This window comes from Plectropomus leopardus, chromosome 3, assembly GCF_008729295.1.
Source record: "Plectropomus leopardus isolate mb chromosome 3, YSFRI_Pleo_2.0, whole genome shotgun sequence".
In the NCBI taxonomy this organism is placed as follows: Eukaryota; Metazoa; Chordata; class Actinopteri; order Perciformes; family Serranidae; genus Plectropomus; species Plectropomus leopardus.
The window spans coordinates 24,077,395-24,098,604 of NC_056465.1; the positions used below are offsets into that span (position 1 = coordinate 24,077,395).

At 38.3% G+C, this 21,210-nt stretch overlaps 2 protein-coding genes and 1 long non-coding RNA gene across 3 annotated transcripts; 2 read left to right on the forward strand and 1 right to left on the reverse strand.

Annotated features, from left to right (window-relative positions):
- Positions 1-255: 255 nt before the first annotated feature.
- gclm (glutamate-cysteine ligase, modifier subunit) lies at positions 256-9,319 on the reverse strand. The gene is made up of 7 exons (XM_042514263.1): positions 8,967-9,319; positions 7,298-7,360; positions 5,390-5,474; positions 4,456-4,512; positions 4,150-4,352; positions 2,550-2,664; positions 256-1,508 (listed from the first exon to the last, which is right to left on the reverse strand). The coding sequence occupies exons 1-7, from the start codon at positions 9,102-9,104 to the stop codon at positions 1,339-1,341; spliced, it is 831 nt and encodes a 276-aa protein (XP_042370197.1). The 5' UTR covers positions 9,105-9,319; the 3' UTR covers positions 256-1,338.
- A 4,178-nt stretch (positions 9,320-13,497) lies between these two features.
- LOC121941425 lies at positions 13,498-15,841 on the forward strand. Its single transcript, XR_006105743.1, has 5 exons — positions 13,498-13,596; positions 13,980-14,056; positions 14,683-14,788; positions 14,998-15,094; positions 15,188-15,841. It is a non-coding gene; the product is annotated as an uncharacterized LOC121941425 (long non-coding RNA).
- A 2,710-nt stretch (positions 15,842-18,551) lies between these two features.
- ccl25b (chemokine (C-C motif) ligand 25b) lies at positions 18,552-20,830 on the forward strand. Its single transcript, XM_042484230.1, has 4 exons — positions 18,552-18,629; positions 19,062-19,156; positions 20,374-20,491; positions 20,719-20,830. The coding sequence occupies exons 2-4, from the start codon at positions 19,093-19,095 to the stop codon at positions 20,828-20,830; spliced, it is 294 nt and encodes a 97-aa protein (XP_042340164.1). The 5' UTR covers positions 18,552-18,629; positions 19,062-19,092.
- The last annotated feature ends 380 nt before the right edge of the window (positions 20,831-21,210 follow it).

The following is a 21,210-nucleotide window of genomic DNA, read 5'->3' on the forward strand; positions in this document are numbered from 1 at the left end:
AAGTATCACTTCATCCTTTTTTCTCACCAAATGTGTGATTTTAGTAGTAAAGTAAAACAGCAGAACATGTCTAACTTCAGTTATATCCAAAGTGCCCTTTTGTGTTCTGTTTAAGTGTCTTTTTGTGTGTACCTTTTATGTCCATGTGAATTGCCTGTTTTTTTTATGTTAGGTGAAAATCAAATAAACATATGTGTGTAAAAACAGCAACATTAGCCTAATTCATCCCATCTCGTAAATACTATCACACCAATGTTGATGGTACAAACATCTGTTTCATAATTTTAATAAAGCCAATTCATGATATACAGATATATGACAACATTAAATATGTTAACAGCACAACAGATAATTTGTCTTCGTGAGATGGATCCTGTCTGAGAAAACAACCATGATTCTTAAATAAAAACGTCTTCCACAGAGTCAACACATTTTAACATCTCCTCGGCATGGAGTTTCCAGTGCTGTAACAACGATGCATATAGAGCACATGAGCCGGCTATGCACGTCAATCTCAAAATATTGCTGTACTCTCAATCTCACGGGCAGAGTGGGTGAGAATTTCAACGCATCGTCAAAAACAGCGCACGGTTAGAAAAAAAAATGCAAAATAGAATAAAGTTTTACAGCATATATTCACACGGTTGTCTGCTTTACCATATAGAGTCAATCAGCATCATAAAACCATCTCATATGTTGTTTGATTTGAATTATTGTTCTCAGCTGAGGAATGCAAATGGTGTATTTTTTCCCCACTTACCCTGTCAAAATGTTTGGAATCATTCTGTAATAAAAAAAAAAACAATAAATCTCTACCTTTTTCCTTTTTTCCTTCCCTACTCTTAATCTTTTAATTCACACTGATATATTTAAAGCTTGATTCACACCAACACAGTGGAGACAAAGCAGGTATGGGGACAGGAGGAGAAAAAGATGAGAGGCACTTCAAGTCAGAACAAGGTTAAGGAAGCTTCACCTTGGATCAAAGTTTAGCAACCGACAGTTTCCATCATTAGAGCAGCCTCGACTGTGTTGATAACTGGCTGTTGTGTCAAGGTGATGGTCATCTGCGAAACGTTCTCTTTCACAGTCTTTTCTTTCAAAACTGACACTTTTAGATCTCACTGAGACGAGGGTCATGAATACCTGCAGAAGTTTAACTGAAGAAATCATACATGATCAAGAATTTTATCTGTAAGATAAAACAATGATGTCAAGACTCATGGTGACTGGCAGCATCCGTTATCCGGAGCTGTTTCTTTGCATGTTTTGTGTGTGTGAGAATGAAAAAGGAGGAAAATGGCTTCATCCATGTGTCTTCATCACTAGTGGGGGCTGCTAGGGGGTCACCTTCCTCGCGTTGACGAGGTAGCCCTTGGCCTTGATAATGCCCCTGCTCTTGACGATTATGGAGTAGCGCAGGACCCACTCCAGCCTCCAGTCAGCGATGTTCAGGTCCTGCGTTCCCTCCTGCACCGCTTCCTGGAATGTGGCTGCTGACATCAGCTCTGTGGATGGAAATACGAGGACAAGGCAGCAGCTTTTTAAAACTTTTGCAAAAAATTCACAGCACAAGTGAACTGTGTGGCTCACACTGTGCAAAGAACTGTAACATTTAGTGATACTGCAGTTGAAACTAGCATAAATAACATTAAGTGTGTTAATTGATTATAAAGAAAAAGCTTGAAGAGCAAGGCTGGCATTTTCTTAAATTTTTTTTAGTATCCATAAATCTCAAGAAAGACCAAAATCCACATTGTATTAGTCTGTCTTCATACTTTTTTCCTTTATGTGGATCTGAGGCCCAAGTTCAGTTGGTTCTATTTAAGACATCTTTGAAAACATCACATAGATGTAGTTTTATATTTTTTTTAAAAAGCCAAGTAATTTTCCATAACGTGTAGTTTTAACAAACAGTAGTAAATAGTGTATTTGTTGGGGGCTTTGCTCCGGTGTGCATTAATTCACATTTGGTGTTGTAAGTGAGTGTTTCTGACAGCAGAAAAGTGTGTGTAAAACATAAAAATAATCTACAGTGCCCAGTTTAATGATAGTGATGAAACATGGCCCCAGTGCAATAAAACCACTCATCAATGTGTTTTTTAATTATTTGTGGGGCATCAATGGATGATACAGAGGAATAACATTTTTCTACACAGAGGATCAAATCATTGTTAGTTTTAGTCTTTTCATTGCATTTGTTGACAATTCAAAAATATAAGATAAGATTTTTTTTTACGATAATTTATTTTGCTTTTTGCCCTTATCATTTGATAGGACCGTGTAAGTGTGAAAGGGGGAGAGAGAGGGGTCAGCATGCAGCAAAGAGCCAAAGCTGGAATCAAACCAGCGGCTGCTGCGGCGAGGATGCAGCGTCTGGACATGGGGCGCCCACTCCACCAGCCAAGCCACTTGGCGTCCCAAGGCTTTATCTTCACTGTCAAATCACTGAGAACACTTGATTCTGGCTGCAACTGTGTTGCATTTACAAACTTCACTATAAACACATCTGACGACAGACAAAAATTAAATAAACATATTAAATTCACCTTTGGGATCGTTGTGTGTGAGCAGCTGGATGTCAAACTCCTTAGCGAAGGCTGTGAGGTCAGGAGGCATCACACAGCAGGAGGCCAGGTTGACCTGGTTACTGCTGGGCTTCACCTGGTACGAGAGAGCACTACGTGGTCAGTGACCGGCTTTATTTGGTCAAACAGCTCATGATAGAAGAGCACTTTCCCGCTTGCAGGTTCAGAATCTGCAAATTGGCCCTCCAATAATTCCAGAATTGGGCTGAATGTCTACCAGATGGGTTGTTGTTTGACGTTCAGTTTAATGGGGTCACAGCTCTTGACTCATTACCTTAACAATCAATGAACGGGCTCTAGGACAACCTTCTTGATTTCTGGCTTGGCAGAAAGTCAGTTAAAAACCGCAGTGACCTTGTCTGAATATCACTCGAGATCACCTGACTCCTGTAAAGAGCACCGTTTCATTACATTGTGTCGGAGCTTGTGTCAAATGACACAGTAACAGATGTCTGATTGTGTCTGAAGCTTCATCTGTCACTGTGCTTTGGAAAGTGCTTCATTCTCTTTGTCGGCAGTTTTTGCAGTACTGCAGCTAAACTTTGTAACCGACACCTTAGTGGGATAAAATGACAGTGATGAGAAATAAAGTGATGTGCACATGAGACACAAATATTGGCACCTTTCCACTTCATACCAAGTAGTAACATAATAAAAGTAATAAGCTAATGTAATCAATATCAGTCTGCAATCACGCCACATTGCAACTCATATTGAATGTTTATTATTGTATTTGTATTTATTTTAACCATTAAGTAAGTGAGAGCCTAAATAAACCAGTAAGTAACATTTATATTTCCTGTCAGCAAAAAATAATTTACATCTAGACTTTTGGAACAATGAATTCATTATTTTACTGTTGAATAAAACCCTGTCCATGTTAAGCAACACGATCTACATTTACATGCAGCACTTCTGAGCAAAAGTATCACAGATTTAATAATTAGATGCAGATTTGTTGAGCTTACTGCACTTGTGAGACTAAAACTATTTCAGTCACTGAGGTGTGGTGTTTCAGCTCCTGTCTTAAATGGCTGTTATGAGTCTTACGAGCCACCAGATGTTGCTGTGTTTGCAGCCCTCAAGCTTCAAATCGAATTTTCAGCAAAAAAAAAAGCCCAAAAGCTTCAGAAGACTTCATGAGTCCATCACAATATATTCCTGGAAAGGCATTATTCATGTTGTAGCTAAAACAGTGTTATGCCTGACACAGCTGTGATATAAAGATGAACTTTACAGTAGAACAGACAGATCAGATTGTCTCCATCCTCCCCATGGGGCATTCATAGTTATATTGCACAAAATAATGCTGCAATTCTCTGGTTTGGTCAACATCCTGGTGGGTGGAGTTGTCTTGTTTAAATAGACTGTTTTTGTGTTTAGCACAAGCAATAGGTCATGGGTGGTCAAATGAACCCTACAGAGGGAATATATAAGTCTCAGGTTCTGGCCATGCAGAAGGGTTGCATAAAATATGTAGTATGACTTAACACAATGTCCACAATTAAACACATAATGTCTGACCGGCATAAACATGACACGAATTAAGATTCCCACTCACCTGAGCCCAGTTGTAGAGCTGTTCGAGCAGATCTTTGTCCAGGTCGGAGGTGCCAATGGCGGCAATCCGCTGGCTTCTGACCAGAGCCTCCAGCTCCTCCCAGGCGGGCTGAAGGTGAGCCAAACTTTGGCTTTCACCCTCCAGAGGCCAGGGTGGTGCTATGATGACAGAGTCAAGCTGGGACACTGCCAGCGTCTGGCACACTAGTGATGACAGACAAGGTAGTATCACGAGGAGAGATCAGTTTCATATCACTTATCACTTTAAAAGCACATGAAAATTTAGCTGAAGAGATTTAAAGCTCACCCATCTCCACTGCGTCTCTGATGGAGGACTGAGACGACTCACACAGGAACAGCTTGACTGTGAAAACAAGGCAACAATAAACACGCTGTCCCACACACACTGCAGCTGTATGTAGCGTTTGGTAAATCAGTGGTACTACTTATTAGTAATTAACAACTTCTTATTACTTGTGTAGAGAATGATTAGGACATCTCTTGACAAGAAGATATTCAAATGTCTTCCCAAAACTACAACTTCCTTTGGAGATTCCTTAGATGACCCTCGGGGTCAGCTAATGGACCTAATTGTCCAGTTAAACTTATGACTCTGGGCTGCAGAACTAAATTACGACAGATTTTATTGCCAGACCAACAGTTTGAGTTAACTTACGACTCATTTAGGGCAAGGAGCTGTCGAATGAGTCCCTGCAAAGACTCAAGGAGACATTAGGAAATCCCTACAACTTAGAAACTGACACTATGCTTTTGTTGCACAGGCAAACATGTGACACACCCGCACCCGCACCCACACTGGGAGGGAGGACCACATGAACTGATTTTCTTATTCAAAGTAAAATGTACTTTGAAATGTTGTGTGGTGATCTCATACCTACAGAACTGGAACTTTGCTTAAATGCAAATTTTAAGGCAAAACTGGAAAACTAACAAGACAGTACAGGCAGAGGACAGCGTCTCTGCAGAAAATACACTGCCGCAAAGTTCCAGTGGGTCATACGTGATAAATAAAGGGATTACTTCTGTATGAATCAGTACACTGTTTTTGGGAGAAATCCTGCATAGTATACCTTTAAGAGCAGAAATGTTATCTAGGAGAAACCAGGTGGAACTGGAATATAAGTTTTACAATTGTTGCATAACCTAGAAACTCCTGTGCTGACATGAATCTGGTCACCAGACACATTCCTCTGAGACGCTGACGTTTTATCAGTACTGACCTGAAACTCTGAGTTCCTCCCTCTCCTCAGGTGTAATTGCGTCTGTTGCCTGAGGAATGGAGCAGTCCAGTGTGTCCGGGAGGTCCTACATGACAAGAAAACCACTTTATTTAGAGAATTTATAACATGTTGTGACAAAAGTCCCTTTTTAGACATGAAATGGAGAACAATGAAATGCTTGAAAGAAATTTAGCATCTGACTTGCAAGGCAAGTTTATTCATAGAACATATTTCAGACACAGGCAATTCAGAGTGGTTCACATAAGCACAAATAACTAGTAAAATAAAGTATGTGCCTAATGTGTTACTAGCATGTTACTTGATCCAACCATGTAAGATTGCAGTCAAGAATTTTATGTAAAAGTGATTCTGCACTTCTGAGATCTATGTGGAAAATTTCATTTACTTTCATTGTTGAAAGTGGAGTAGCTTAATGGGGCATAAACTTTGGAAAATGTCCAAGTTTACAACATGGACACAGCATTACAAAACTGGTTTTTCTGCCAGAACGCACCAGACAGCGTAAAGAGAACGACTCCACGATTAAAACATGCCATTCTGTTAAATCTGACAAGTTGTGACATCTGACAACATGTGACACACCCGCACCATTCAAGACCGGGAGGCAGGACCACATGAACAGATTTTCTTATTCAAAGTAAAATGTACTTTGTACTTTGACAAGTTGATCTTACTTTAAAAAAATCTTGAAAACTGATTGCCTTGAAAAAGAAAAGTAAATATAACTACAAATTACTTTACTTTATATTCAGTTGTTCAGTCTACTTAAAATTTATCCTTATTTCCTTAATTTTGTTAAGTTGTTGCAACTTAAAAATGGCAAGTGGAATTACCTTGTTCTTTTTAAGTTTTAGCAACTTAAGTAAATCCAGTGAGTCTGGCTTTAAACTAGATCATCTAGAAGAGGATTTTGCCAGTAACAAAGTTATGAGATCTTCGAGTTCTGGTTTCTCAACATTTAGGAAAATACAAATATGACTAACTAGTTTGCAACTGACAGAATGCAGATATAAAGCACAGCAAACTTGGTTTACTGAAGTTGCTAAAACTTAGAAAGACTGATTTAATTAAACCTGCCATATTTAAACATGCAACAACTCTAGAAAATTAAGAAAATACAACTAAATTGCAAATAAACTTAACACTTAGATATAAAGTAAACATCAGTTAGAATTAACGGTTATATTTATGGGTTACAATGGGTTTCCTTGATTTTTTTTCTAAAATAAAGTCAACCTGCCAATTTTTTCCATTGTATTAAGCTTTGTAATTGCAACTATTGGAGTGTCCCAAGTTCAGCTCTCAAACCTCCCCCATCCCCATTTGAGTCCAGTGGGCGTGGTAACAAGATGAAGCAGATTAGCTGAGCCCAGCAAAACAGCCAGAGCAGGGGTGTGTTCAGCAGGAATGGTGCTTCACTACATCTGATCCTGCAGCCTTTTTAAACTACAGTCCTTTCTTTCAGAACATATTAGTTTGATGAAAACAGCTCATCCAATGTACACTTTTTTCTAGAAATCCTACCACAGTTAGTGAACAAAACCTCCCAGAGCAAAGTGTTTGTGCCTCCACCCATTCCTGACAGACAGACGCACAATTGGAATGGCGCCTTTGGCAGCCACCACTGCATGAAGATCCATCATGACAGCTTCTTTTCAGTATGCCTACAGCCATCCTTTGATGTCCATCACTATAGTTATTTTATTTTCCCAAGCACTGGAATGGTTGACAGTGTAAGTTTTAGTACAACTCATTCACATACTGCTGGTCTGACCATAAATGACCAACAATACTGTGGTTCATGTCTTTGTGTCAATAAAAACATGCAAAACTGGTAGAGAAGAGCCCTATATTAAAACATTATGAAAACTGTAAATGTCTCCCTACCTTGGATGGCGGTTTTGTTGCTGAAAACCAGTCACTGAGTGTGGCTTGAATGCAGTCTTGAAGCTGAAATATTAAACAGAAAAACAAAGTTGAATCAACATCCATGAAACATGCATATTTTCAGGAAGGATCCCTTTAACTAAGCTAAAGCTGAACAGCTTTTTATCGTCAGCACCACATCTGGACAGCTGCAAAACACTGCTCTGCCAACTCATGGGCCCTAGTGTGTCATAAACAATGAAATCGGTTGGACAAATGCCATAATGTCCCACACCACTTCAAAGTTTGGGAAAAGAGAAGAAGAAAAAGTAGAGTTTAATTGCTATTTAATTGCTTTTTATTGCTGAATTTAAAATCTGGCATTTTTTGTAAAGGAAAAGCATGTGATGAGGAGGCCAGCTGCATCTGCAGTGTAAGATTTGTATTAAAGAGTAATAGATGTTCGTGTGAGTGTTGAAGGTTGAAGGGAAACAAAAACCTGGAGATGTGAGGCCAAGCAAAGACAGAGACAGACTGGGAGTAAGGCTGGCCTAAACAGACATCATAGAAACTCAACATGTGGCTAACAAACCTCATCGCTGCTGGAGTAAGACAATCTCACAACTGCAGAGTTCATTAGTGTTAAGTTTGACATATTGTTAATATTTCCTACAGTCATTCTGCTGTTCTCTGCTACTAGCCAAGAAAAGAAATGCTGTCATTGTTTTGTAATCATGCTGTATTTATTTGCCCTTCATCACAACAATAACAGAAGAAAAGATCAACAGATTAAGGTATGGCAATAAACTAGTGGTGCAGTATATATTTATATGAATATGAATGTTTGTGTGACTGTTTCTTTCTTTAAAAAAAAAAAAAAAAATTACCAAAACTGTAAAAACTAAAACAGGTAAGTGCAATAAACTTAGGTTTCAGCCTACACCTTTTCGGTCTGCAAAAGTTGCTTAAATCTATAATTAATAATTTATAATAATTAACGAATTTTTATTTATTTATTATCTGTTGTAAGCTTGAGTTGCATAAGTTGGAAAATGACCAACATAATCTGAAATTAACTATACTCGGACTGGCATTTGTTACTATCTTATCATGCAGACAAATACTATATTATACTAAAGAAAATATCGGCCTATTACTTAAGGTGAAAAGTAATATTTAGTTACAACAATACCGTTGCGACACCCCACCTGGCTGCAGGTGATGTATGTCACCGGCTTCATCTTTTCAGGCTTACTGTATGTTTTGTATGGAGTCTAAAATAATCATCCATCACCACTTAGTATCTGTGAGAAATCCACCTGGGGCTGAATAATACAGTTAATTATGTTACATACCTTCATAACGTAAACAAGACACACAAGACTCAAACTTTTAAGCTAACATTAACTCACTCAAAGTTAGCATAGTCCTGTAACCATGGACCTCGACAGGGACAATTTTGTACTCCTTCTTTTTAAAATCTTTATCTCCCTTTACGGAGTGCTCATATGACGCTACAAATGCTATATAATCAGTTAACCCACACTAGTATCGTTAGCTAGTTAAATATTTAGCCAGATGACCTGGCGTCAACTTAAAGGCTAAGCTAATAAGCTAAACTGTCACAGCGCAACACAACTAGCTAACCAACCGCCGCTGTTACACATTAGACAGGTTTATGTTATCTCACCTCCTCGCTGGGAGAGCCCGGACATTTCTTTTTCAGCCGACTTCGGTTGACTAAATTCCCGGTGTGCAGCCTGAGAGTCTTAGCGTGGTTCAACAACACCTTCGCCTCAGTGGTCATGTTGGTGTTTTGAGTATCCATGTGGTTGTCGGTGCTGAGCTAACAGGTTTCTAACCAGTGAAGTGCGCGTTCACTCAGACGCTCCGTGCCACTGTAACTGCAGGCTGGCGGAAAATAGTACAGCCCACTCTACTGTTATAAAATGATGTAGTCAGGATGACTTGCACTCGGTGGTGACTGACCTGCTGGTTTGGTGGATGCTTAGTGGCTGGTATGGTGGAAAGCCGGTCCGTTACGCCCACACGGAGGTGTTGGAGACTGACCGGTAAAACCTGGTCAGGACGTGTTAAGTAACGGGCTACATCCATAACACGGAACTGGATTATTGGAATGGATTCTTGTTTTGGTTCGGTTCCATTTCTTAGCGCCAGATGGTGGTGTAGTCTAATTATTTTTCCACAGGATCGATATGTGTCTGGTTTTCTCAAGCAGAATGAAAAAAACAACTACTTAACTACTGTGCTTTTAGGACCAGTGTGTAGGATTTAGGGGGCTAAAAAGGCAGAAGTTGAATATATTGTCTTCATGTATAATGACATAGTTGTTTTTTCATTACATTAAACAGGCATGTCCAAAGTCTGGCCAGGGAGATAGTTGTGGTCTTCACACCAACTGTAAATGGCCCTCAGCTTTTCAATTCAATTCAAACTTTATCGCCTTTAAAGGTGAAGTATTTAGGATTTCACCGTGCATTCACATGTTAATGATGGAAAGAAAAATTTAATGAAAATATTTGAAAGGTTTAGGGTGCTGTTATATCAGAGTGACTTGTTTTCATTACTTCAGTATTTCTGAAAGTTTGGCCACAGCCCTGATAGAAAATGTAGGGGCCTTGAATGTTGACAAGGGTCCAAAAATGCAGCAGCAAATGCACCATAACACCGAAAACAAAATCATTGACGGTGCTTCTACTGAGACATGCCAGACTATGCAACATGTTTAGAAAGCAGGAAGACAAGTCATCAGTCAAGTAAGCTTTTTACAATGCAGGATTTTGAGTTTATTTTAAAGAACATTTTATTAGGTGGCTTTTTTAGTATTTAATGGGGTTTCTCTACAAAGTGGTCAAAAGTATTTTTATATGAATTCCCATGTTTGGATAAAGTTGAGAAGTCCAGATGCTCCCAGAACCAGCAGCACCACCACCCACGCTGCCAGTGCCACTTTAACCACTTAAACAAAAATATACTTGTACAAACATTTGCACACAGTTACACACAATCACCCACATATGTTGTTAATTATTTTTAATGAACATGTTGCCTTATGAAGCTTGAAAACAACAGGAACATTTATCATGCATATAGAAACCCCTCTACACTCTACCTGTCTTTTCCTGTCTTTAATAATATTTATTGTACAGGAAACAGATTTAGCAGCACCACCATAAACAAATGAGCAAGTTTGACTTTGGTTACAGTGGTGCAAGAAAATGAGTGCCCTAGAATTTCCCATAGACACAGACTGTGTTGGGACAACTGTAGAGGGACAATATAAGACAGAAAATGGACCGTGAAGTACATATCATGGCTGATTAAGCATTCTTTAGAAATAAGATTTGAAGCAGGGGAGGCTTGGAAAATGGTTGCAGCTGTGGAGGGAACTGATAGGGATAACCAATAATACACTGCCCAGGTCATTAGATGTAAACTATACTTATACACACAATAAAGCAGCTTTGAGAGGGCACCATACATGTGGACAGATTTAGTGCTGACAGATTAGATCTACCTTTCTGTGAGGAAGTACTCAGTGGAAGGCACTGACATGTCTACCAAGTTCAGAGGTGCTACAGCATAACAACCCTGACCTCTGACCTTTTCATGGAGGATAACAAACAAGAATAGATTTTTAAAATGGAAATATTAAAGCAGGGGTGTCCAAATTTTTTGGAATGTGGGCCACATTAGATAATATGAAATTACCTTGGGGCCAGCTACTATTTTTATCATATGGGTTATTTAAAAATAAATCACATATCAGACAACTGCAAATGTGGCATCTCTCATTGAAAACATTCAATTTTCCAGCGCTCCTTAAGGCAGTCTACACATATTTGCTTAGGCAATGTTTTCTACCAAGTAGGAAATGCCTTAAGTTAGGTATCAGGTTATTTGCTTGTTTACCATCTGTTTATGAAAACTCATTAGTTCCTGCATAGGTCCTGCTTGGAGAATGTCAATGAACTGTGTGATTCTGTGTGTTCTGCCACAACGAGGTGAACAGAAAAAATACAAAATTCACTACTTTTTTATTTAACCAAAATTGTATGGAGGGCCACATACAGTACATTTTTAAAGACAAGCTGGAGGCCATGACTGCTCCCAACTTTTTGGGTTACAATATCCTTAGGTTGTTTTGGCATATCAGGTTTGTGCAGGGGGTGGCCTTATCAGATTCAGTGATTAAATTTTGCTTCCTCTGAGCGGTCGTTGGACAGTTGTTGACATGTCAGAGGAGATGGGGTAAAGAAGGGAAGACAGATTTCACAGATGAGCTGCAGCAAGGGACAAAAGGTTTTCACTCCAAAAATCTGATGAAATACTGAATGTAAGCAGTTGCATGTTTCGTAATCCTGATTTTTAAACGTGTTGTTATGTGCTCCAAGTATTTAATTTAAAACAGATAACTGCAGAAAGGGAATCCATAATTTATCATAAATTCACATATAAGACAGCGGATTGTCTGTGCCACTCCAAATGACAGTTGGGTCCAGAGGCTGATAGAGACTTTTGGACATGAACATAATAAAAAACACACCCTCAATGTAATAGCCAGTATAGCAAAATTCCTTTATATTAGCTACTGCTTTGATTTGATTCATTTTTTTGTGATATTAAGCGCTTGTGAGTAATGAGCCATGTGTTTTGTAGTATTGAAATGTATTAGCGGAGTTTGTTCGTTTGTGTAAATGTGTGTGATAGACATGACAGATTCCCATACCATTATAACAGCACTTAATTGTATGCTACTTTTTGTGATATAAAATAAAGAAGTAAAAAAACAGAATGTTTTGTATAATTGTTTGCAGTTATTAAGGAAACTACACCAATGTGTTTTACTTCAGTCCTGGCCTGCTTTGGGAATACCATTGTTGATTTTGCTGAGAAAATTGCACCATTCTTCCCTGATGACATTTTCACTGGATATCCATGAAAGCAGGCACAGCTTTAGTGTGATAATCTCTCTCTCTCTCGGCATCAACTTGAGCCACTAATTGACAACATGAGCCATCAACCAACTCTTGAAAGCTGGTTTTCATTGTTGTGATGATAATGTTTGTGGTAAAGGACTGACTTGAAAGTTCAAAAATGTTCAAAGTCTGTCAAGGTTCTCAGAAATCCAGTCTAAAAAGGATGGATTAAAGGATAAATTCACAATTTTGCAGGCTTATTAGGTGTCCATATTTACACTGAAACAGGTTTTGCTTTCTATTATTATTCCTCTTCTTCATACTGACTCTGCTGATGGCAGATAAAATCAGTCTTCATTGAGTGTAAAAATGTATTTAAAAGAAAGTTTATTCCACTTACAGCGCTACAACGGTTTAACTGATGGAGGAAAACAGTCACTAATGGAGAGGGTGTAAGTATCTAAAATACTTCAGTAGATTGAGTCATTTGGCCCAAAATATTAATCAAAGCTGTAATAAATATAGTGAATACAAACAGTGAAAAAGAAAAGAAAAATACCACCGTCACTCATGAGACGCGTTACAGCTGGTATTTCTCTTTTTTACAATATTTGCTTTTACCATGCACCTTTTTGATGCTGTCAAATTCTGAAGTTGTGCATACTGCCATTTTTTTCTGAATACAAACAGTAACAATGGTTACAAAACACAAAATCAAATTAACATTTGCATAACATTTACAAAAAAGCTGTACAATCTAGATCCTTTAGGTGTTTAGTAGTCTGTAATTTGTTAATCCCAAAGGCTTCCTGTCTGTGAAGTTTCATTTGTCACCTTTTACATGGAAGATGGGATGTGGTCCATTCCAAAGGGTGGAAGGGGTCACTGTTAGGGTAGTCCAGATATTGAGTAGTCTACATTCCCTGTGTGAATGGCATATTTATGTCTTGCCATCCTCTCCTGCAAAAGTCTTTTTGTTCTACCAGTGGAAGAGATTTGGGGATTGGGACATTCTAGGCTCTAAAACCAACTCCAAAATCATATTCCCAACATGTGAGCAGCAAAAACAAGCACTTAAGTGGATGTAAATTTAGTGGCTACACTGTAGCGTGTTTTGTTGCTGCTTGTTGCAGCGATCTCAGTACTGGACAAATATTAAAAACTGTGGAAAAACATTGTAAAAAAGATCCAGATTGAAGGAGTTGGCCTTGTGTGATTTAATGATCAAATTGCACTGTTAAATTTTGAGTGCTGTTGACATGTCAGAGGAGGTGGGGTAAAGGAGGGAAGGCAGATTTTATAAGAAAACACAGTCACTAGGAGCTACTGCACAAAAGATTTACCTCCCAGGACATCTTGTGAAAATCTGAAAGTGAGCAGGTACGTTTCTCTGCATGCTTATGAATCAATTCCACTTGCGGGATTTGTTCTTGATGATTTTGTAAGCATGTTGTTATGGGTTGCAGCTATGACTTATCACAAACTCACTTAGTTTCTGTAAAACAGCACGCGATACAAATGAGATAAAACAGCTGCACAGCTGGGAACCAGACAAGCATTTAAAAAAAATAGTTCATCAGTATTTAAAAACCTAGCCATTTTTCTTTCACAGTAGTGCAGATGAAGAGGTCTGTGATGGAAAACATGATATAAACAGCCAAATTTACATGGCAGAGGAACGTAGCTGATTTTGCGTTCAATTTTCTGTTTTTTTCTCTGGTCTGATTTAATGTTTGTGGCATTCCACTGATCCACACACCAAGAGCAACAGCAGCCATGAAGTCCCAAGCTCTTTTCTTTCTCCTGCTCCTCACGTGCATGGACCCGAGTCTTGCCCAAGGTAAATCGAACTGATCAGATTCAAATCACACCAGAACCAACATACTGTTTAAAAAAAATTGGCCAATTTGGGGGGGGGGGGGGGGGGGTGTTGAGACCATTTCAGACAGTTCTTTAACTAATTCAACACAAAGGGATAGCAGAGACAAGTAAAAAATAAGTGTTCTTTTAATAGAAAAGCTCAAAACAAGATAAAAAAAAACTGTTTTTTTAGACATACAAACAAACATATACTGTATACATATGTTTGTTTGTATGTCTATATATATAAAAAAGGTACAAAAAACAGTTACCACTTCAAAATCACGGTTGTAAATGAACATTTTTGTCCACCAGCCACTGCTTCTAGTAGATTCCAAAATCTACACACCACTCAATAGACTGCCATTATTATTTGGATGATAAGTAAAGCAAATCTAGCAGCCACTTGCATATTTTACCAGCATTTGGCTGTTGGCTGGTGCTAATTTCCAACCCTGTTCACAACGTTAAAACTGAGCTATTATTTTTTTGACTTGGCCCCTAAATAGAGTAGGCAAATTGGATGATTTCCTCATCTGCGTGACATTTTTAAGTGAGGCAGTTTTTGTCTCTCTAATCCTCAGTAACTTCTTTCCATTTCTCCAGTCTTTCTTGAATGCTGCCTCATATACTCAAGGACTGTGATTCCAATCAGAAACATTGAAAGTTACAGGATCCAGGAGATTGGGCTTTGCAACATGAGAGCCGTTATGTGAGTGAAAATGTTATGACCTTCACTGTTGGCTCCTGATGAGCCTTTTTGTTTTCCTTGTTGAAACCTTCTTTTATAATAAACTGGTAAAAACTAACGGAGATAGAAACAACCTGATTATTGGACTTTTAAATGTGCTCATTTGTTTCTTTAATTTCATATAAAACAGAAAGCTTGATATTATGAAACCATTTTACTGATATGTGCAGATTTCAGACAAAGACAAAGAAGTTGCTGTGTGCCAATCCAGACGACAGATGGGTCCAGGAACGGATTGGTACTCTGGATATGAGAAATGAGAGCTAGGTAAAACACACACACTCTTTTACAATGATGTATACTCATACCTTAGAGAAAGCTTTGTCTCTTGTGTATTTAGGAAGTCTGCCCTCTTTCCAGGTCTCCGTGGTGGAGAAGAAGTCATCTGACTCAGATCTGTTTGACGGCACCTGAACATGCTCAACGTTCTGAATCCATATTCTTCATATATGTTTACAATCTATCTATGGTTTTCTCATTCTGATTTTCCACATTTTTATTGCTGACAGAATATAACTGTACAAGGTTCACTATAGCACGAACCAAATCCTCAGTGTTTCAGTCTCCATTTGGCATCAACTTGAGCGACTAATTGACAACGTGAGCCATCCAATAACACTTTAAAGCTGATTTTCATTGTCTCAATGATAACATTGGTCGTAGAGGGTTGACTTGAAAGTCAAAAATGTTGAAAATGTCTGTTAAAATTCAGAGTCATCCAGTCCAACATTTCCAGATTTAGGGAAAAATTCATTTTTGCAAGCCTATAAGGTATTTACATTAAAAAAGGTTTTGCATTTAAACTTTCCTCTTGCTCATATTAGCTGTGAGGTGAGCCCCTGAAATGTGCTTCCACTGTTAACTATGGCATCAGTCTTTTTAAAATCAGTCTTTATTAATTGTTAAAATGCATTTAAAAGTTTATTCTAGTCAGTGGGAAGTTCTAGTCTATATATCACATATGAGGTTTGATGGTTAATGAAATAATAAATGAGCTCCTTTTAGCATGTAAAATCTGTAAATGTCTTGGTCTGTATTTCATTTGTGCAGGGTTTACAATGGTTACACTTGTTGGAATCTATCTTTTGTTTGCTTCAGAGCATGTTTTTGTAGTTAAGTCTTTCCGTCCAGATATCTGGCACTAGTGTTTGCATACAGATATATGTAGAAAACGATCAGACTGGAACACCATACATGCAAGGAGTGTCCATCTCAAGTGTGTCAGAGAAAGCGGGCCTTATGGACAGCTTTAAAAAGTGCAGAGATATATGACTAGGACAAGCAGTTTAAAGCCAAATCTCAGGAAATGTTGTCATGCTATCAGGAACAGGGGATAGAAACATCACTGTAAAGAAACACTGAAGCCAAACATCTGGACATACTTAATAAACCTTACGAAGACAATATGACACATCTTGAATTGCAGTCATGCTTATACAGGAATGTACAAAGCGTGTCATAACCGAACAATGAACCTCATAGCAAAGGACTTAAACCATTTTCCACCCGCAGTGAGAATTTAAAAAAAAAATCAGTGTCAAACCTCTCACGTTCTATCTCTGCAACATGAACTCAGGTACTCTTTCACATCAGTCTACCATTACACCAGATGTTGTAGTGGTCGGTGAAGAGTCCAAAGGGGAGCTTGTTAAAGGGGATGCTTGCATCTTTGACTCTAGCCTGGAAGAAGTCGTTATGACCAAGGTCATTGAATACCAACCACTCCTGAATACCATCTCAAATCTAAGTTATAGGTATAGACTACTTGTTTTCAGATTTGGCAGATAAAGGCACACTCACAGAAGAGGGCTTCAACAACTTGGAATGCCCAAAAAGACTTGCACAGTACTATGTGTGTCCAAGTGACAAATGGGAACAACAAATTTCGAAAATGGTCCAGTACTGAGTGAGACTGCTGCAGACGGCAGCAGCAACAGGCTACAACATCAGTTTACATCCAGTAAAAGTGCCCGTTTTTGCAGCAGACATTATTAGCAGATTATTAAGCGCCTGATGAGATTATGGAAAGAGGAGATAGACCTACAGAGATAGACCTTTGAGTTAAAGCGTAAGATTATTTTTGTTCCTACCAGAAACAGCCCCCAAAACAGTTACTTTATCATCCTAAAAACACTTTCTTCAAAGGTGACACACACGAAATTTAACTAAAAAAAGGTCTTTCCACTGTTCCAACAATCACAAACTCTGGTTTGGCTTAAATAAACCCTAAATATGTTGTGCCCTTAAACACTAGGAATATTTTTGTGAGAGAGTTTAAGGGAAACTCTGACACTGCTCTGGCCTTAGCTAGTGTGTACTGAGTTTCATTTTAAACAATGCAAACTAGATCCATACATTTTATCCATTTTGCACCAACAAACTCAATTTCAAGACCACAGTTATCATAACAAAGGCATTTTTTAAACTTTATCTAAACTATTTTAATTATCTTTTTAAACCATTTTCTGACAGTTTTAAATCCTACTACAACATGGATTCTTGCTTATGAAATGTATTTTTAACTTTTTAGCTCACTCTACAAATTAACAGACCACTAGTGATTAAATAAACACTTAAATACACACATGAATGTGCCTTGCTTAAATCCAGCAAGGTAAACAGTTGGACCAGACAGTGGGACCATGAGGTCTCTGGCAGCAAGCTTAAACAGATAGCATTATCCAGAAACTTTGAACCAACATGCACTCTCAAAATGCATTCTTTTCTCTGATAATGAACATCAATAAAGGATAACACATTATTAGAAACATATGTTCACAGAATTACAGCGCTTTACAGGCCATAATTACCTTAAACGGGGGAGTAGTCAACATGTTTTCACCTCAGCTCGTGAAAGATGTTGCTGCTTTGTCACTGGACTTTATGGTTTACGTATTTACAAGTAGGTAACCATCTGCGTCTGTTATTTACATTCCAGCATACCATGATGTCAACAAAAGCATCTTCACTAGTTTGAGGGAGAGGAGCAAGATCGCCCTACTGGAGGCCCGAGGCATCTCCAACGGATCAAAGCGCATTCAACCCACACAGACAAAGATCTGCATCCCCTATCCGTGGTCCTCCCTTTATATCTGTGGCTGCATAACCTTAACAGTTACCAGTCCTTATACACATTTCCAACCCAAAATGACATTATATGTCCTGAAAATACTGGAATGATTGAGACAAAATATGTTTTAGCTTTGTCACAAATGCACCCAGTTAGATGTGAAAATATTCCTGCTTTAAACATGTAAACACGCTAAAAATCACTTTTTATTCAAATGGGATCCAGTGGAATTAGCAATAGGAATTTCAGGGCTGTTTCTTGTTAGACAAAAAGGATTTCACTCTTTAGCATAAAAGTCTATCACCATAGGTGTCCTTTCCAATAAACTGCCAGACACTTAGAATAATAACTGAGCAAACACAAGCACTTTTAGCAGACGTACATTTATGGTGCACACGTGCCCCCATTTTCCCACTGCTGGCTGCAGTCCTCTTTCTCAATACCGGATCAGTTTCAAAATAGTTGTCAGAAAAGACAAATATATTTTTGTCCTTGTACTTGTTCAAATGTGTGTGTGTGTGTGTGTGTGTGTGTGTGTGCAGGGAGGTGGCCTTATGGGATTCAATGATCAAATTTCACTTTTACTGAGCAGTTGTAAAACGTGGAGTGTTGTTGGCATGTCAGAGGAGGTGTGGTAAAGGAGGGAGGGCAGATTTCATGTGTGCACTATAAGAGAATAGAGTCACTGCGAGCTGCTGCACTGGACAAAAGGTTTTCCATCTCAGGAGGTTTGGTGAAATACTGACTGTGAGCAGGTACGTTGCTGTGCATGCTTATGAATTAATCCCATCATATTCTTGGTGCTTTTGTAAATATGTTGTTTATTGCTTTAGGTATTTAGTTTGTTAAAAGATAACTGTAGAGAGGGAACCCAGCCATAATTTGTCACAAACTCACTTGGTTTCTGCAGTGCAGCCCCCACTACACTCAGTGCCACTGAGATGAAACAGCTGCACACAGCTGGAAACCAGACAAGGATTTAAAAAAACATTTAATCAAGGGTCAAAGATACAGCCTTTTCCATTTTCACAAAAGTTCAGATGGAGGGGGTTTGTGATAGACAACATTACATAAGCAGAGAAAATGTACAAGGTAGGGGGAGGTGGCAGACTCTGCTTCTCATTTTCTCTTTTGCTCTGCTCTGTGGTTTAATCTGTTTGTGTCTGTGCAGAAATCCAGACAACAAGCAGCAGCCATGAAGTTCCAGGCTCTTTTCTTTCTTCTGCTCCTCACCTGCATGTACCTGAGTCTTGCTCAAGGTAAGTACAACAGATGCAAACCAGAACCATCATACTGTAATAGCAATGTGTGGTTACACTGCACACAGATTTAACTGAGCATTTTTTAATAATAGTTATTAACTCTTTTAGCATTTTATGTAAGTTGCAAACTACAAAAAAGGGAACTAGTTTTAGTGGAACTGAGTTCTTTTGTTAATCACTGTGAAGATTATATGGAGTCTTGCTTTAACCAAACTTGGTTAAATGATGACTGCAGCTGTATTTCACAATCCACATTCCTTTATATTGTAGCTAAATCCTCTGTTTCAGTGAGCAGAATTATTAGTGAAACACTTCATACCAAAGTGTAATCCGTCTCGGCTTTCTTCTACAGACTGCTTTCATGCTGTAATCTTGTCATGGGTTTGAAAAACTAGAAAACAACAGGCATCAATTTAATGAATAAAATAGATGGTTTTCAGTTGATTATACATTACAAGTTGAGGGAGAGGGCAAAGTATGAAAAACTGAATTATTACTTTTACAAAAAGAGTAAGATTAGGAAGAAATATTAAGTTATTTGGGAAATCACTGCATGTGTATGTCAACAAACACAATAAGGGTGTGTTACAATTTGGGGTCCTATTTCCCAAACTGACAAATTACAAATTCTGTAATCCAAATTAAAAGTCAGGTAGTAAGTATCTCATTACCATATGAACAGGACTGTAGCCAAGAGTTTATAAATATTAGGATCGCAAAAATGGGTCCCCTCAGTGCATTCCCCACCCCAGTGGATTTTGACAAAATAAAGTCACCAAAGTTTTTGGATATTTTATAATTAATGCATTTTAACAGTTTAATTCAATCCTGAGATCTTTTCTTTTTGTTGTTGTCTGTTGATACAAAATATGTTCATGATAATTGATTGGCATAGCAATTTGTGAGACTCATGATTGTGGTTTTTTTTTTGTTTTTTTTTCTGTTAATATTGAGTCAAAAGTCCACAAATTACAAATATTCCATAACATCAAGACTAAAGAGTGGTCATTTTGACATATGTTCTGCCAGTAAGCACAGAAATACTCATAAAAAAGCCTAATAAAGAGTCAGGCTCTGGCCAAATTAGCTTTAGTTTTTTTCTGTTTGGCCCCCAGAGTGAACAAATTGAGTGATTGCCTCAGTGAGTGACATTTTTAAGTGAGGCAGTTTATCTTGCTCTAATCCTCTGTAACTGAATCCTTCTGTTTCTTCAGGCTCATATGGTGACTGCTGCATCGGCTATGTTACGGAAATGAAAGCAAACGTGAGGAAAAGAATTGAAAGTTACAGGATGCAGGAAACAGATGGTGATTGCAACATCAGAGCCGTTGTGTGAGTGAAAAACGTTATGTCCTTCATTGCCCTCAGCAAACCTTTTGCTTTCTTGCATTGTTGAAACTTTCTAAAATAATAAATTGGCAGAAACGAATGGAAAAAGAAACAACCTGCTTATTGATCCAAGCTTATAGCAGCACTTTTAGGTGTTTACACTGGTGTCTTTGAAGCACAAGTTGTGCAGTGAGCTTGATATTATTAAACAATAATCATAAAATGTGCAGGTTTCTGATGAAGAGGCGACCTTCACATGAAAGACAGCGGACTGTCTGCGCCAATCCAAATGACATTTGGGTCCAGGCACAGATTGATATTCTGAACAACAGGAAGATTTAGGTACAACACACAGAGATACATACTTAAATGCAAGACAGAGAAACTGAGTTACTGCATTAATCTTGATCATAACTTTTGTCTCTGCAGACCACTAAAAGGAGAAAAAGAAGAGAAGATTGAAAGAGAGGGCAGCAGATGTTTCACCTCCCTGTCAGACATTATATATCACTTTTAACCATATGGATCATGTTTCAGTAAATTTGGTATTTCCTGTTGCTGACAGAGAATGTGAATGTGCACGGTTCACTATAACAAGAACCACATCCTCAATGTAATAGCCAGTATAGCAAAATTGATGAATATGAGCCACCGCTTTGATTCTTTTCACTTCTCTGTGAAATGTAGCGCCTGCTAGGAATGAGCCACTGTTTGGCAGCTTT